At 39.8% G+C, this 16,163-nt stretch overlaps 1 protein-coding gene across 8 annotated transcripts in view; it reads left to right on the top strand.

The window, feature by feature from the left end:
* Positions 1–16,163, top strand: part of CPEB3 (cytoplasmic polyadenylation element binding protein 3) — a 178,237-nt gene that overhangs the window by 150,961 nt on the left and 11,113 nt on the right. For all 8 annotated transcript variants that reach the window (XM_049696525.1, XM_049696524.1, XM_049696522.1 and 5 more), the window contains one exon: positions 4,154–4,335. In XM_049696525.1, the coding sequence (XP_049552482.1) occupies positions 4,154–4,335 (182 nt within the window). The remainder of the gene's footprint in view (positions 1–4,153; positions 4,336–16,163) is intronic.

The raw sequence follows: 16,163 nt of genomic DNA, 5'->3' as shown, positions 1-16,163 counted from the left end.
TACCCAGTTTGGCTCTCATAGTGTCTCAGACTTATACATTGCCTTAGGCTAGCTTTGAAATCTAATTAAATGACAGGAACAGGATCCTGGGGTGGGGCAGGATGGGGAGTCATCATGATTTTCTTTCTGATGAACTGAAGTCCCTTTCAGATCTCTGTGAAGAATTAGGAGCAAAACAAGGAACCACAGTTGGGGTTCAGATTCACCTTCAGGGCATAGTCACCACAACCCAGAGGAATTCATGGAAACGCTATACACTACCTACAACTGCAACATTCTTGTTTCCTTCTCCAGTCTGGGACATGGTGAAGCTCATCACAAGAGCCAGTGTGTGGGTTATACTCATAGAAGTGTACTGTTACCATGGAACAGTTGTTTATGAGATGACTTGAGTTGTCTTAAGAGCACAGAACATCTTATCCAAAGTACAGAATACCCTTGGATATAGCTATCAGAACTCCTAATTTCCCACCCCTGTGGTGACCAGACAGACGCCGTGAACACAGTCTGGATAGGAAGGAAAAAATAGAAGTGGTTTGGAGCTTCCTGACTTCCTCATGGACTCTATGCCTGCTGTCACCTCCATCTGTCTGAATTTCAGCCTCTACCTGTATGTCCTGCTCCGGTAGCCTCATCTTCCTCAGGTTAAATGTTAAGAACGTGCTCTGGGGAGCTACGCTGTCCTTGTCCTCTGCAGAGGATGGTTTAGAATGAGGATTCACTGTCACAGGTTTAGTAGGTGGTTTGACTACATTTTCCAGATAAGACACTTCCTTGATCAAGGACTCACATTTCTTTTTTTAATTTAATTTTATTTATTTATTTATTTTTGCGGTACGCGGGCCTCTCACTGTTGTGGCCTCTCCCGTTGCGGAGCACAGGCTCTGGACGCGCAGGCTCAGCGGCCATGGCTCACAGCACCAGCCGCTCCGCGGCATGTGGGATCTTCCCAGACCGGGGCACGAACCTGTGTCCCCTGCATCGGCAGGCAGACTCTCAACCACTCCGCCACCAGGGAAGCCCAAGGACTCACGTTTCTTGAGCAGGATTGAGATCATAAGCTATAGATAGACCCACGAAGGTTTTAGTTGATTTCTACCTGATCCTTACTGCTTTTTTTCTCTCTTCCTCCCAAGTAGTCAAAATGGTAGCCCTCTTCTTGGCTCAGCTCCCCCCTAATCAGAGGAAGGGAATTTATATGGGACTTTCCTACATTAACTGATAATACTCACTCTAAAGAACCCTTTAAAACCTAGCCTCTAAAAGTAGTGGTACATTATGACATCTGTAGGTGAATTTGTATCTTCCATATTAAAAATATTTTCGGATTGGGAATTTGTAGGATTTGAGGAGAGCTTGCTCTGTGTTTGTTAGTTACCTGTATAGTGGATGAATTGTTAGTATTTTTTTTTAATGCTGTTTTAACCAACTGGTTACTTTTCTCAATAATTAAAAACTCTGTTTAGTACTTAGGTGACATACCTATTGTGTTTGAGCCCAGCATGAGTTTAGCCTGCAAGAAGTATTCACTAAAGTGAAGACTTGCTGATTGAGTAAAGGACCAAATACAAACAGCAGTTGTTTGGTCATTATTTACTTTCCTTCAAGGGTCATCACAGTATTAGAACTTTTGTAGTTAAAATACAGATTAAGGTAGAGAGATGGGTAATCTTCATGTTCTTCCCCCCCAGAAAACTTTCTTTAGTCACCTTGGTTTCTTTCTTGTAGCTTCTCAACAAATTGCCCTTCACTTGAGTGAGACTTCATTGGCTCAAATGCCTGCAGAGTTTTGGGTGGCCAAGAAAATGACTGTATATAAGCTTTTAAGTGGAAATTATTTATTTATATAGTTTTCATAAAAACAGAAGTGAATGAGGGTTTCTTTTTCCTATCAAAAGTACGTAACTGCCAGCAGCAGCAGCCATGACCTAATCTTTGGCACGTGAAGATGATTTTCCAGCAGCCAGATCCACAAAGTGCTTGTGGAAGGTGCCATCTCTGGCATCTGAGGATCCCTAAGGTTCCTTTGGAGACCAAGATGCAGTAGAAGAACCTGTGGTTACGGTAACTCTTGTCTTCAGCTGGAGCTTCAGGCTCGCAGCTGGTATGTATACCTTCTTCGTGAATTAGATATTTTCTTGAATCCTTCCTAAGGGTGGAAGACAAGTGTATTCAGTCCCTTGACAACATTCTTTTCCTGGCCATTCACCAGGCTGAGGGAGTTTTCACTGTCTTATTCCATTCCAGAGGAAGCCAGGTCTTTGGAAAATTAGTGTTTAATTTCCAGGCCCTGAGGTTACATATTTTACTAAGCCCACTTGACTAATAAAGGAAATTCATTAATGACTGCAGTGAATTAATCCCACGTTCAGTTTCTTGTTCTCTGTAACTGGAATAATGTTAGCTATGTGAGGAAGTCCCCAAGCCATCAGAAGTTGTTGGGGTGAAGTATGAGGACCCACTGAACTCTGATATTTAGGGTACACACATGATTCTTATTGCATTGTTTGAATGAGTGTGATTCCTGGATCCTGCCCCAAGACTGCAGTCAGGGTTCACTTGGGCTCTAACCAGCAGTGTTCCCTTGGCTGATGTGACTCAGTAATTCTGATCATAATGGGATCATTGGGATAGCTTTCTGCTGTTCTGTCTTTAAAATCACTTATTCTCTGGCTTAATTATTGCTAGTTTATTTTCTCACCTTCTGAAAATTACCTGTTGGTTGGAAGTCATTCTTCCAGTTAGAAACAGGCACTTAGAAAACAATTACCAGCATTAGGCAGTCTGGTTTGGGGATAAATTTTGAAGAAGTTGAATAGAAAGACAGCCTTTCTGTCTGGCGATACAGCTTTCTTACTGCCTCAGCAGCTTCCTATTACAGGAACCAGTAGTACTTGGCTTTCCTTCTGTTTGTAGAAATCTCACACCGTTCAGCCCTTCAGCCCTTGTACCCGCTGCAGAGTTCTTCCCCTACCCCTCCAGGTTGTGCTGCTTTCCTTCTCCCCAGATACTGATTCCTGTGGAGCTCTACTGTCTGATGGTCTTTGCACACTGGCTGTGTCCGAGGTCATCATCTGTCTTCCCTGTCTGCTCCTTTCCAAATGCCATGTGTAGGTGTTTGAGGGAAGTGGATTCTTGGGTCGTTCGCCAGGGGTAGGACTAAGTCTTTTGGACTTAAACCGTGTGAGTGGCCTGAAAGGAATGGTCATACCTGGAGGAGGTGCCATCCAGTATCAAGTAAACAATTACCTTCAGGCAATTTGGATCCAGGTAAGTAACTGCTATGTGTCTCTCCATGGTACCTTTTGATGAGGACAATTTTAGAATATCAGACCTTTGGAATGGTCCAATTTCCAAGTGCCTTCTGTACAGGTGTTTTGCAAATATACCAATATAAAGGTATACTTAGAAGAAATATGGTGAGGTGTGCAGACCAGACCTCTGGATTTATAGCAGGGTGTAGGATGGGTATGTTTTTACTGCCTTTGTAGCAGCTTAGTGTTTCCTGGCACATTGTAAGTGCTCAATAAACCATTGCTGCTGTGATCATTTTTAGTACTATTATTTAAGAATTCAGTGTGAGAAGTTAGTATGGAGAGTTCTCAATTGGGATAGTATATACTCTTAAAATCTTTATTTTTTTTAATTGTAGAGATTTACTTTAAGCCTGTAAACATATTGCCTCTAGTTAAAATGAATTAAATTCTTTTTTTAATTAAATTCTTCCTATAGCTTGAGCTTAATATAGTAGTGTGACTTTAGTAATTGCTTTCAGTCCTAGAGGTCAGTAAGTAGAGCTGTTTCTTATTAACTTGTTAGGGTACCTGAAATGCTTTGCCTACCCAGGGCCCACTCCAGTGGACTAAGCAGTTAGAAATTAGAACGGGAGGATTGCTGATAGATCACTTCTTTTATACTGTTGCTGAAATTCTGATTATGTAAACTCTTAAAATTTTTTTTTCATTTTGTTTTCAAATATCCTATGAGGAGCTCCCCTGCTTGAGTTGTAAGACTGGTGTAGACACTCTTCATGAGACTTAACATGGCTTTTCCGTTTCTTAATTACACTGCATGATCCTTACATAGTCCTTCCTTCTCCTGGGCAAGAGTACCTTCTAAACATTTATAACGAACAGTGTTTATTTTCTTGCAGTTGAACTGGCAATGATCATGGACCGTTTGTATGGCGGTGTCTGCTATGCTGGCATTGATACGGACCCAGAGCTGAAGTACCCCAAAGGTGCTGGCCGCGTGGCATTCTCCAATCAGCAGAGTTACATTGCAGCCATCAGCGCTCGCTTTGTGCAGCTCCAACACAATGACATTGACAAACGGGTAAGCAACTGCTCAGGGTATAATTGCTATGGGAAAGAAATGAAATTTATTCTGTGGGCCCCTGGGGAGAAAAGCACCTTGTGATCAAAGTGAGCAGCTCTGCCTTACATGACATTAGTCCATGAGTCCATCTAGGCTGCCTGAAAAAGAGAGTGCCCTTTGTATTTAAGGCGTTAATGAACTTTCTGCCTCACCCATCCCCAGGGTGATGTTACACTTACGAAAATAACACTGCAGAATTTAGCAAAGCAAACCAGTGCTGTTCAAAATATGATGCCAACAGCACGTTAACGAAGATTGAGAGCTGGTAATCTGCTTGACCCATGTGGTACTCTTAAAACAAACAAACTTGAACTAACATTTAATGTTAATATTCAGGAGTATACATAAAATTTTGAAGTTCTGGTTTCTTTTAAAATTGCAAGAACATAGGGACTTCCCTGGCATTCCAGTGGTTAAGACTCCGTGCTTCCACTGCAGGGGGCACGGGTTCAATTCCTGGTTGGGGAACTAAGATCCTACATGCCACGCAGCATGGCCAAAAAAAATTGCAAGAGCATACGTGGTAGCAGTCATTGGAGCCAAATAGCTGCTGTCCCCTCCAGTCCCCTCTCCAACTCCCATAGTTCTCCTGCTCATACCAAATATGCATATCCATTACCTGCCTCTTTGCTCATTGGTGTTACCTACCTGACCAGTAGAGGCACTCAGATTTGCTAACTCTCATCTAAACAGGGGGCAGTAGAGCTCTAGGGCATTGGTGTGTTCAGTTGGGTTTGGAGACAGACACAGGTTTAAATCCCTTAAATTCCAGCTCTGCTGCTGTTTGGAAGCTTGGGGGGAATAGAAGGTGTTAGTAGCTAATCTGGGACCTGTATTGATAGATTAAAAGATCAAGTGGGAGAACATCAAGTCTAAACACCTCCCTATGCAATTGTACAGTGGTTGTCAATGCTTCCAGCAAAGGCTGTTCTTGGGGCATACACTAGACTAGAATAAGTAAAGTAGTAAATATGTTGTATTACAAAGTTTCACCTATACTCTCTATGGTTGACTGACTAATTTTGCGTAGTAGACCTAAGTTTCTTAGGAGGTGAAAGTTTCAGTTGGTGATGAATTTTTTTTATAGTCAACAAGATTACATTTTCTTTAAGACATAGATCAAATTACAAAAGCCAGTGCTTAAAATAAATAGTCTATTTGCTGCATCTACTGGGATCCTTAAAAGTATGTAGTGGTGGTTTGTTTTTTAATTAAAATGAATGAAGTTTTACAGAATTTTGAAACACTCTGAATCAGTGGAAACTCAGGGGTGATAAACATTCAGCTCCATTCCTAGTTTTCAAGTGCCCACAGCACCCCTTCTGTATCAGTAATTCCCCTACAGACTGTAAGCTCCACAGAGCTTACCCATTGCTTGATGTACAGACACAGTAGATGCTTGATAAACCTTTGTTGAATTGACAAATGGTGTTATGTGGAGTGTTCTCTTAACTACTGCTGCTGGTGGACTTGCTAGTGCCTATACATTTGTGAGTCTGAAGCCCCAGATTCCATTACATTTAGACCGCTCTTGCCCCCATCACTGGTGATCCCAGGAAATAAACTTAACCTGAAGAGCGCTTATGTTCTCATCTCTATCAAAGTAGCTTTCTTTGTTCCCCTCTGAAGCCAGAACTAATGAGACTTCTCAGGAGGTAGGTCCTAGAGATGATAAAAGAAGGTTCCACTTGCTCATGCTTATATCTTTCCTTTGCTGTCACCCTAACAACCTCCTGGCCTATTCCTTAGTTAGAAGGAAACACACTTATCCCAGGGATTACAGTAATCTTTGAACCCCTTTAAGCATCATAGAAAATTCAGGCACTATTTGTTTTATTGCCTACCTCTACTCTCACCCCTGCTATGCTCATGCCCTCAGCATTGATTCCCATACGACTTTGACGTAGGTAAAAAAGAAAGAAGTGGGTTTTCTTTTGTTAGCGTAATCATAGGCCATGCTATAGAAATGTATTTGGCACATCAAACTTCTCAAGACTCAGGAAAGCCATTGACTGTTCTCTGCTCATTGTATTTGGGTTAACCATACCCTCCATATCTTAGAGTAGTTCTTGATAAACATTTAGGGTAACAGTCAGTTGTAATGGAAGGACTATGGAGTTTGAAGCTAGAACAGATTCCACTACAGTTAAACCTTTGCTGCACCAGTCACTGGTGACTCAAGCAAGTTACTCAGTGCCGGGAGCCTTGGGTCCTCATCTGCAACTCCCTCCTGGGGATGGTGTGAAGATTAAATGAGATTTGAAGATTGAACAGCCAGAGTCATATGGCAGTTAATAGATGCTTAACTGGCACTTGCTTGTTAACAGTATTCATCTTGCTGGAAGTATACTTACACTGTTGTTAATATTACGTAGCTTGAACTTTATCAGTTGCTCTGCTGAAGATGCAGTGAAAAGATACACTGGTTAGTGAAAAGGGCACTGGCTAGAGTCAGATGACCAGGTTTAGATCTGGTCCTGTTCCTGGTGGGCTGTGTGATTTTGAGCAGGTCACTTTTAAATTCTGAGTTTCAGTGTATAATGAGGGCAGTAGTAATAGCTTTGTGTATCCGACTAGATTGTTGAGAAGCCCAGAAGAGATACTGAGCAAGAAAGTAATATATACAGTGTGACTCACTGGACACTTGTAGAGTGGGACTGTTGTGGGCAAAAGAATGCCATCTCCATCCACATGGTGTCAAAAGGGACCTATCAGTTCCTTCAGTGCCCTAGGATGAGAGTCATGTAAGTGGGAGAACTGGAAATCATCGAAAGTGATAGATTCCTTTCTCTCCCTGTCTCCCAGCTCCATCTTCATGCTCTTTGTTTGCCCTGACCAAGGTGCAGACCATTTTCTTTATTATAAGAGAAGGAAGTCAGCTTCCATCTTGAGTGGGGCTCCTTTTTCACCGGTCTTCTGTGAATATTACACTCCTCTCTCCCAAACTGTTACTCTATCCTCTTGTTTTCTTCTTGCTTTGAACATGGCCAGCAATACCTTATTTTGTTGTCTCTGGCATTCTGAGCCTCTGTTAACTGCACCATTTGCTGTAGATGCTTTTTTAGGTTGATTCTACTTTTGTATTTATGTGTCTTTCTTCTAAAGCTTAAGTTTGAGCTTTCCAGAGAGCTCCCATTATATGTAAGCATATTAGTATTTCCTTAGGTAATGCCGTTTTTCTTTCTCAGGGGCTCTGTTCTTGATTGACCATGGAGAATTTCTGTCGTCGGGCACACCCTTCTTTCCTGAATAACCCATCCAGGTTTTTAGCAATAATCTCATAGCTAAGGTTTTGAAGCTTTGAAAGTCAGTGGCAGGTGTCTACCTGTGCCCACAATCCCTTTTCCTTGCTATTGCAAATTCCAAGATGCTATAGTCTTTTTCTCCTTCATTCTAATGTTAGCCTAAAGTTGCTTTTAAACCGAGGCCTTGACTATTTTGAATAGCTTCAACCTTTATTATCCTCCTGGTCAAAGGAATCTCTTTTGCTTTCTGTATCATTATAAATGCAGATTCAGTGGAATCAGCAGATTTAAAAAACAAAAACAAGTATAGATGGCATTTTACAGGCCACTTGCTTCGTGTTTGCAGCCCTTTTCTCTTTTACTGTTTGCCCCATACGGAGAGTGGGAGAGGGCCTCCTGCAGAGCAGCAATGTCTGGGATCATGGGAGTTCTAGCACTGTTTAAGGTGTATGTATGTTCTCAGGCTGCACCTTTCCTAGGTAAACTGTGGGAGGTAAATGAAGAAGAATCTGATTGGTATATTTCATTAACCTCTTTTATATCCAACCACCGTTTTTGAAAAAAGACATCTCTTTTGAGAGTTTATATGTTTATGTATTGTCGTCGTTGTTGTTATTGCTGCTCTTTGGCTAAGCTTTTAGATGGAGTGATTTATGGGGAAAATACAACCTTTATAGATTTGATTTCTTCTCATCATCGTAGAGACTTCTGGCTTGCCTATGAATATAAAATATGCCAATATGCAACAGTTACAGAAACAGCTGCACGTATGGCTTTGGCACTTTTATCTCTGCTGTCATCTCACTCATCCGTGTCATCATCTTTAAAGAAGAGGTGATTTAAAAAATTTTTGTTTTGGTAACAACTTTATTGAGATATAATTCATATACCCTACAAATCAACAATTTAAAGTATTCAATTCAGTTTTTAATATATTTACATAGTTGTACAATCATCACCACAGTCAATTTTAGAACACAGGAAAAAGTATTTGAATGTGCATCCTTCAAGTCTGCAATCAAAGGATCAATTGAATAATGACCCCAGTGAGGACACAGGGAGTTGGGGGATAGTGCATTTATCCTGTATGATTTTACTCAGCTCATTAGAGGGAGAGGATCCTACTTATTAACTTGTGCTCTTTGAAGTCACAGGAACAAGGCAGCCCAGGCTGTTGGGGCAAATTTCTGCCCCCTGCTATGGCAGTAATTAGGCTCCCCCGAGGAATATGTGACTTGTTGGAGTGGGCTGATAAATCTACGCATCAACAAGCTTTTCGCCATAGTATGCGTAGCAATGGGAGGACTCGCAGAGGTGGAAGAGGCTTCTAATGGTAGTTCCTTACGCAGCTGCCATGATCTTGACTCTGCCACCTGTGCCCAGGTGAATGGGAGTGCTTGGCACTTGGCTGACATTCAGTAAGTGTGTAGAATAAACTAGGACGGTATATGGGAGAGCAAGGACTAGAAGCAACTCCAATTTCAACTTTTGCCCAACTCCAATTCATTCTTTACATTAAAAAACTAAAGCGATCTTTTAAAATCATGATTTGAATCACATCTTTCCCTCCTTTAAACCTTTTGATTATGTTCTACTGCTCTTTGGTTAAAGGTCAAAGTCCTTAATTAACACTGCCTACATGACCCTTCGTGTACTACATTACTACCTCTGCCTCAGCTCCCATTTCCTCATCTTGAGCCAATCACAACTGGCCTTTTTCTCTATTTTACAGGGTGATTATGGATACTGTTTCCTCTGCCTGCCTAAAGCTCACTTTTCCTTCAGGTCTCAGCTTAATTGTGAAAATTTTAGGAATCCTTTCTTCAGTGGATCTTACATCTTCCCCATAGATCATTGTCATAATACCATCTATTATTCCTTTGTGGCATTAAATACCTCTGTAAGGAAGCAATGCTTTAATGTCCACCTATGCTTCTAGACTGCAGTCGATGAGGGCAGTCAATGACTGTGTGTCTCTCGTGTTAGCTACTGTATACTCAATAATTGACACACAGTGGACACACATTATTTAATTATATTTGAATGAATGAATGAGTTGTTGAATGAATGCTGATTGAGAGCTTCCAGATGGGAAGCCCTTTGGCATGTCCAACTGTCCACCAGAGGGCACTCTGCACAGCTTTCTTTTTTTACTTAGTTAAGCACGCACTTGAGTAATAAAGAAGTTTAGGTTTTGCTGTTTATCATATCAAAAAGTATTCTTTGACACTTATAGTACATTAAAGCTAGACTTTAACTTGGGCATGACCTCATCCAACCCCCTTTATTTGCAACAGAGAAGAATCTAGGAGAGGCTTGGAGACTCTCAAGACACCTGTAATTGACATGAGAGCTGCCTCTGCTTATGGAACTCCCTTCCCGAACACTGCTGCTCATCCAGGGTCTAATGTTTCTTTAAACCCACTTTTTCTATGAAGTCATTTTTCCACGGACCTGGGTAGGAACCCCTGAGTTGTATTATAGGTCCTTTAGTTAGTTTTATACATGTTTCCATATTTCATGTAACTTTTCAGGTGAACATATACTGCACAGAGCAGGGCACATCTGGAGTTTGATATCAGAATTTGTCAGTATGTCTATAGGTCATTTTGAATATTAACAAAATGATTTTGAAATTTTGTTTTGCAATTGTTCTGCATTTGATTTTAATTTTTATTTTGTCTTCATGTAAACCCTTTTTTAAGTCAGTGTGAGCCAATGCAAGTCCACTGGATTATAACGTTTAGTGAAACTGGCATTTTTGCTGTCATAATGACCCTTGTTATTGAACATTATTATAAATGAGACAAATACAATTCATGCCTCAGTTTTTACTTCAAAAGAAAAGTTATTAACATCTTGAAATAAATCCTTTAAGGCTTACATTTATGCATATTTTATGGCTAATGTTCAACAGTTACTGGTCAACTGGTTATTCATCCCTATGATGACAATATCGAAGTTGTATGATACCCAGCACAGGGTTCTCAGCATTTCTTCTGCCTTGGCATACACTCTCATGGGTAACAGAGGCTCCCTAGAACACTAATGCGGGGGGGTGTTTATGTATCTAAGGGTCCCACACCCACTCCTGCCATCATCACCCACAGAACCATGGCTGTAGTTAAAAAAAAAAAAAAAAAGTGTCCTGGCTTAGGAACTGAGAGATCTGAGTTTATACTCCTAGCTCTTCTCCCAGCCATGATGTGACCTTGGGCAAGTTACTTAACCTTTTGAGGCTTGATTTTATTGTCCCAGAGTAATAAGAACACTAGCCTAACAATCTTAAGGTTTATTACACAGATAAACAATGAAGGTGAAGAAGTGCTCTGGAAAGTTATTAGGCTGTACAGATGTTGATTTGTATCATTGCTGAACTTGGCCTATTTAAACTGTGCTGTTGGTTCCTAACCATATGTCCAAGACTAATAGTTGATTCGCTCTCTTTTTTTTTTTTTTTGTCTTTTAAAGTGCCTACTCAGTTTCACTCAGAATCTTTAATATAAGGATAATGAAATAGTTGAAGTTGACACTAAAAAAAATAAAAAGAAAATTTAACATAAGTGCCCATCTGTCAACATGCAAGTTGGATGTTAGTCAAGACATGTATGTAGAGACTCAAGTTTCCTTTAAAGGTGTAAACACCTGGATGCATTTCTATTTAAAGGATTGAAGGTGTTTCTCTCTTTAGTCTAGAAAGAGGTGTTTTTACCATTACCTTCTCTGATAATGAAACGATTTTGAACCTGAAATTGAGTAAAAGGTTAGGATTAAATTTTACTTATATTCTTTTGAACAGTGTTTCTGTGAAAAACTGGAACAGTTTAAAGTATTTAAGTACAATAAGGGCAAAAGAGGGCACCTGTACTCATTCTGTCTGTTTTAATGGTATTTTTAGAAGTGATGCCAAGCGAACACTTAAGATGTGAAAGCTCTGCTAAATCCAGTTTTCTTTATAACTCGTCTAGGTCACTTACATATGAAAGATTTTTGTAGTGTGAAAAATGAGATCATTAGAAAATGGGTAATCTTTTTAAAACATGGCCATTTTTCTGCTCTTTTGTCTACTCTCCATGGTCCTGAGAAAATTTGTAAGGGTAGAATCGGTTGAGTCTCCCTTAATCTAAAAAAAACCATATGATTTGATTTATGTGAACTATTTCTTTATAAAAGTCTCAGGGATCCCTCCCACAGCTATTGTTTAGCACACCTATTGTTCTAGTAGAAAGGATATTAGACTAGAATCAGCCAATCTTGGGTTTAGTCTTAACTATACCTACTAATTGTGTAGCTTGAAGAAAGGATGTGTGTATGTGTGTTAAAGTGGTTTTGAAAACTATAAAGTACTCTGTCAATACACAGTGACACTGACAACACATTAATTTACATGAAATCATAAATGACTAATATTTGAGCTCTTCTGGAAGATGTTTATTAGACAGTCTAATTGGAATTTCACATTATAAAAGGAGTTAAATATTTCAGGCAAGATAGGGGTAATGTTGGTTGGTTATTTGGGTTTGTGAAACAGGAGGAGGAACTCTCAGTAGGCAGGTCTGCCCTGCCCAGGAATCTGTCCCTAAAATTAGTTCCCCAAATCATCATTTCCTACATTGTTCTCCATGAAACATGAATCCCTTGGGATTTTAATATTTATTTTATAAAAGAAAATCTTTTTCTGAGTCAAATGAGTTTAGAAATGCTTTCTTGAAGAAAGTTAAATAGGCTAGTTTATTCTAGGACTTCTTAGAAGCTTTTATATACTAATCTCATTGTGAACATCCAAGAAGGAAACAATATGCAATTTTTCACAAATTTTTTGGTCATGGAACTCTTCTAAAATGTACCATCTCTTGGGAATAGTGTTCCAGGGAACCCAGTTGAGTAATTAGTGTTTTCAGCTTCTTTTCTTCTTTCATGCTCAAAATCAAAAGTTTAGTAAGCAGTTGATTGTTTTTCCCTTCCTCGGTCCTTTTTCCAAGTTTGTCCCGCCCACCATATAGTCTCTCTCTTTTTTTTGTTGTTTTCTTATTGTGGTGGAAAAAACACATGAGATCTACCCTTTTAACAAATTAAGTGTACAGTACAGTATTGTTAACCGTAAGTCCAATGTTATACTGCAGGTCGCTAGAACTTTTTCATCTTGCGTAATCGAAACTTTATACCCTTTGAACAGCAACTGCCCACTTCCGCCTGCCCCCAACCCCTGGCAATCACCATTCTACTTTCTGCTTTCTATGAGTTTGACTACTTTAGATTCCTCATATGGAATCATGTGGTGATTGTCCTCTTGTGAATGGCTTATTTCATTTAGCATAATGTCCTTAAAGTTCATCCATGTTGTCACATGTGACAGGATTTCCTTCCTTATTACTTCTGGATAATATACTGTTTTATGTATATACTACATTTTCTTTGTCCATTCATCTGTCAATGGGCATTTAAGTTGCTCCCACACCTTGCTTATTGTGAATAGTGCTGCAGTGAGCATAATAGTGCAAATATCTCTTCAAGATCCTGCTTTCAGTTCTTTTGACTACCCAGAAATGGAATTGTTGGACATGAGTCTTCTATCTACAAAGGGTTGGGGTGGGGTAGCTGCATATTCAGAATGCTGGGAAGGGCACTGAAAGTGTGGTTGCTATTCTCTTTAGTATTTGTAGTCCTTCAGCTCTTGATTTCTTGAGATTATCTATTGTATCTTTCTAACATCAGTCTCTATATAAGAAGGGAAAATAGTTTTGAAATCAATATACCATTGGGAAATAATGTTCTCTTGACTCTATTTTAGCTTAGTGTAGAAGACCTGAGAGTCTGACTTTGTTAGCTAATTTGGAGCTTTCTGATACTTTTATTTAAGGAACATTGTGATAGTTAAGCCATAGCACATCGTATTTGCTTTGAATAGCACTTTTTAGAATAACCCATTTTTTATTTAGTGAGATGTTATCCACTGCACCTTTCTTTGCAGGCACTTCAAGTACTTCACACATTTAATCTTTTTTTCTCTCTTCACTAAAACATGCTGGGCCCGAATTTTAGCTGAAGATTATCAAAGGCTTTATATTTTTAGCCTACATGAAGATTAATATGAACTAGTAACCATACTAACAGAAGTGCTGATAATACTACTCTTTGTCCCTGGCCACAGCTAGAATATATGAGATGACTCAATAGCAAAAGAAGTGAAGGTTCTGACGACCTGTTCCCAGACTATTTCTGCTCCTAGCCTTAGTCTGGGACTCCGACAACCCAGCCTTTAACTTGCTGCTGTTACTGGCCCTGGCCTTGAGCTGGCTTGAAAGTTTCCCAGCTGTAGCTATAGCTATGTTTGGTTTGACCCTTCGAGAGGAAGCAACACCCAGAAGTGAGTTCAGATATTTTCTGAATACCACATGGGCTTATTTTGAAGCCCTGGGAGTCTCAAGAGTCTTTGACTAGAAATAGCTTTTAAAATAGAGTTTGGGTCATCTTAAGAAAGAGAGAAAAATATTCCTCTTCTCTGAATGGCATGGGACCTTTTTGTCTTGTCTCTCCTTCCTGGTCTTGACCCCTCATCTCTTCTGTCCTTTGCTCTCTTTTTATGTCTTCTCCTGTGGAATTGTGATAATTTTTAATATGAAAACTCTTTAGGGTGATTAAGTGTTCTTCTTTCCTTCTCATATTTGAGTTTAGATGCTGGTTATGAGATTATTAATGGGAAAAAGACAACCACAGTTTTTTAAAGTAGTTATCTCAGTAGGATATACAAGTTCTTTGACCCCAGAAGGCAGGGGTGTCAGTCAGTTAGCAATTTCTTGGTGAGTGCTTATTTTTACTTGGAAGAGCTGGTCCAAACCTCTAATATAGTAGAGGAAGCTGTGGCCTGCAAGGTTATGATGTAGCCAGTTAAATGGATAGAGCCAGAGGGCTCTGCACGTCTGCATCCTGGGGGGTTGGGGAGTGATGATGCCATGGCAGTCATGCATTTTATAGATTTTAAATGACTTTCTTACCCATTGTTCTCTATATGATATATTCTTCTACTACTAGAAATTGATTTGGGGCTGATTTATACCCTCACCTCCAGCCCCACTCCCAAGCAGCATGGAAGGAAATGAGATTAGAGAGTGAATGTATGGAGTATGCAGGATTCTGTCAGCTGGACCTTCTTCGTTTCATGAAAAAGTAATCTTAAGACCAAACAGAGCACTCACAGATCTCTCTTTGTTCTATAGACATATAGCAAAGGTGTCAACATTAGCACACATAAGTACGTTTCCTTGTGGGAAAGGCATAAGGGTGATTTTAAAACCTTTCTTCCCCTAGCACTTGAAAATATGAAAAATGGTCAATCCCATCCTTTGAAAGGTAAAAAGAAAATAAAATTCAACCATTTTCGCTGTGTTTATTTTAATCTACCCCAGATTTCTTCTAAAATTAATAACTGCAAATTTGCTATAACTGGAAGGTTGTGGATAACTTTGTTGCTAAGGAAAAGCTATTTTCACGTTGCTGCTTTAATTTCCTAGGCATCTGTCATCTGCTTTCTAAACAGCAGGATTCCAGCTCATAGTTGAAAAACTAAAAATTTATGTTTAAACATTCTTAGTATTGCCTGCTGGTGGAGGACTTGCTTTAGCAACTGTAAAGACACCGTGTTTAGTGGGAATGGTAATGAGGTTACTGTGGATTTTAGGCCTGGATAGATGTACTCTGTGACACATGCCAAGAAGATTAGGAATACGTTATGTTTAAAGCTTTGAGTACACCAAACAGATTGGTCTTTCCAGGAAGCATGTTGCTCCAGATGATAAGAAATGGCCTACCTGACTCCTGGGCAGGCCTTTCCAGACAGTTATCCCTGTTAAATTATACCTCTTCACTTGGCCTCTTTCTCCAGTTTGTCCACTCTGACTCCATTATCTGAAATCATTGCTGCTACTCATCTTCCAGCCACCTGTAAACATGCCTTGGGCTGGCTGGGTATCTGACAGACTTAATTTGTTTTTTTTCCTGTCACCAAAGGGCAGACTGCAGCAGGGACCAGCTGTTCTTAATAATGACCTTTAGCACATAATTCAAGCTGAGCCTGACCTTGGCTAATGCCTCCTTTCTCATTTCTACAACCTTTCGGGTCCAAGGAGAGAGAACTCTGGACCTGTGAATAGTTTATGGTCTCCCTAGGTATCACCTCTGTGCCACCAAGAGCTGTTAGTCATTGCTTTATTTACTTTAGGAGGTCATTATGTTGACCAATATCAAAATGACTGCCAAGCAAAATATTTTCCCTAGTTTGTTAGAAACACAACAATGGCAACATTGAGATTAGTTTATTAAAGTATTGCTTTTTCTTCGCCTATATCATTCTACCTATATTATTCCCTTTTTCCTCTTTTTATAGCCACTTATCCAGCATTCCCCATCAGTCTTCCTTATCTTTAATAGTTATCCCTCATCAATAAGTTACACATGTTCTCAGCATCCTTGGGTATGATCACCTCCATCCATTCACCTATGGTCACCATTAGGTGTGTAGTATGAATTCAAGCGTTTCTCTCT

This window comes from Orcinus orca, chromosome 14 (assembly GCF_937001465.1).
Source record: "Orcinus orca chromosome 14, mOrcOrc1.1, whole genome shotgun sequence".
Classification (NCBI taxonomy): Eukaryota; Metazoa; Chordata; class Mammalia; order Artiodactyla; family Delphinidae; genus Orcinus; species Orcinus orca.
Note: the sequence above shows the minus strand (reverse complement) of the source record. Positions and strands in the feature narration are given on the sequence as shown.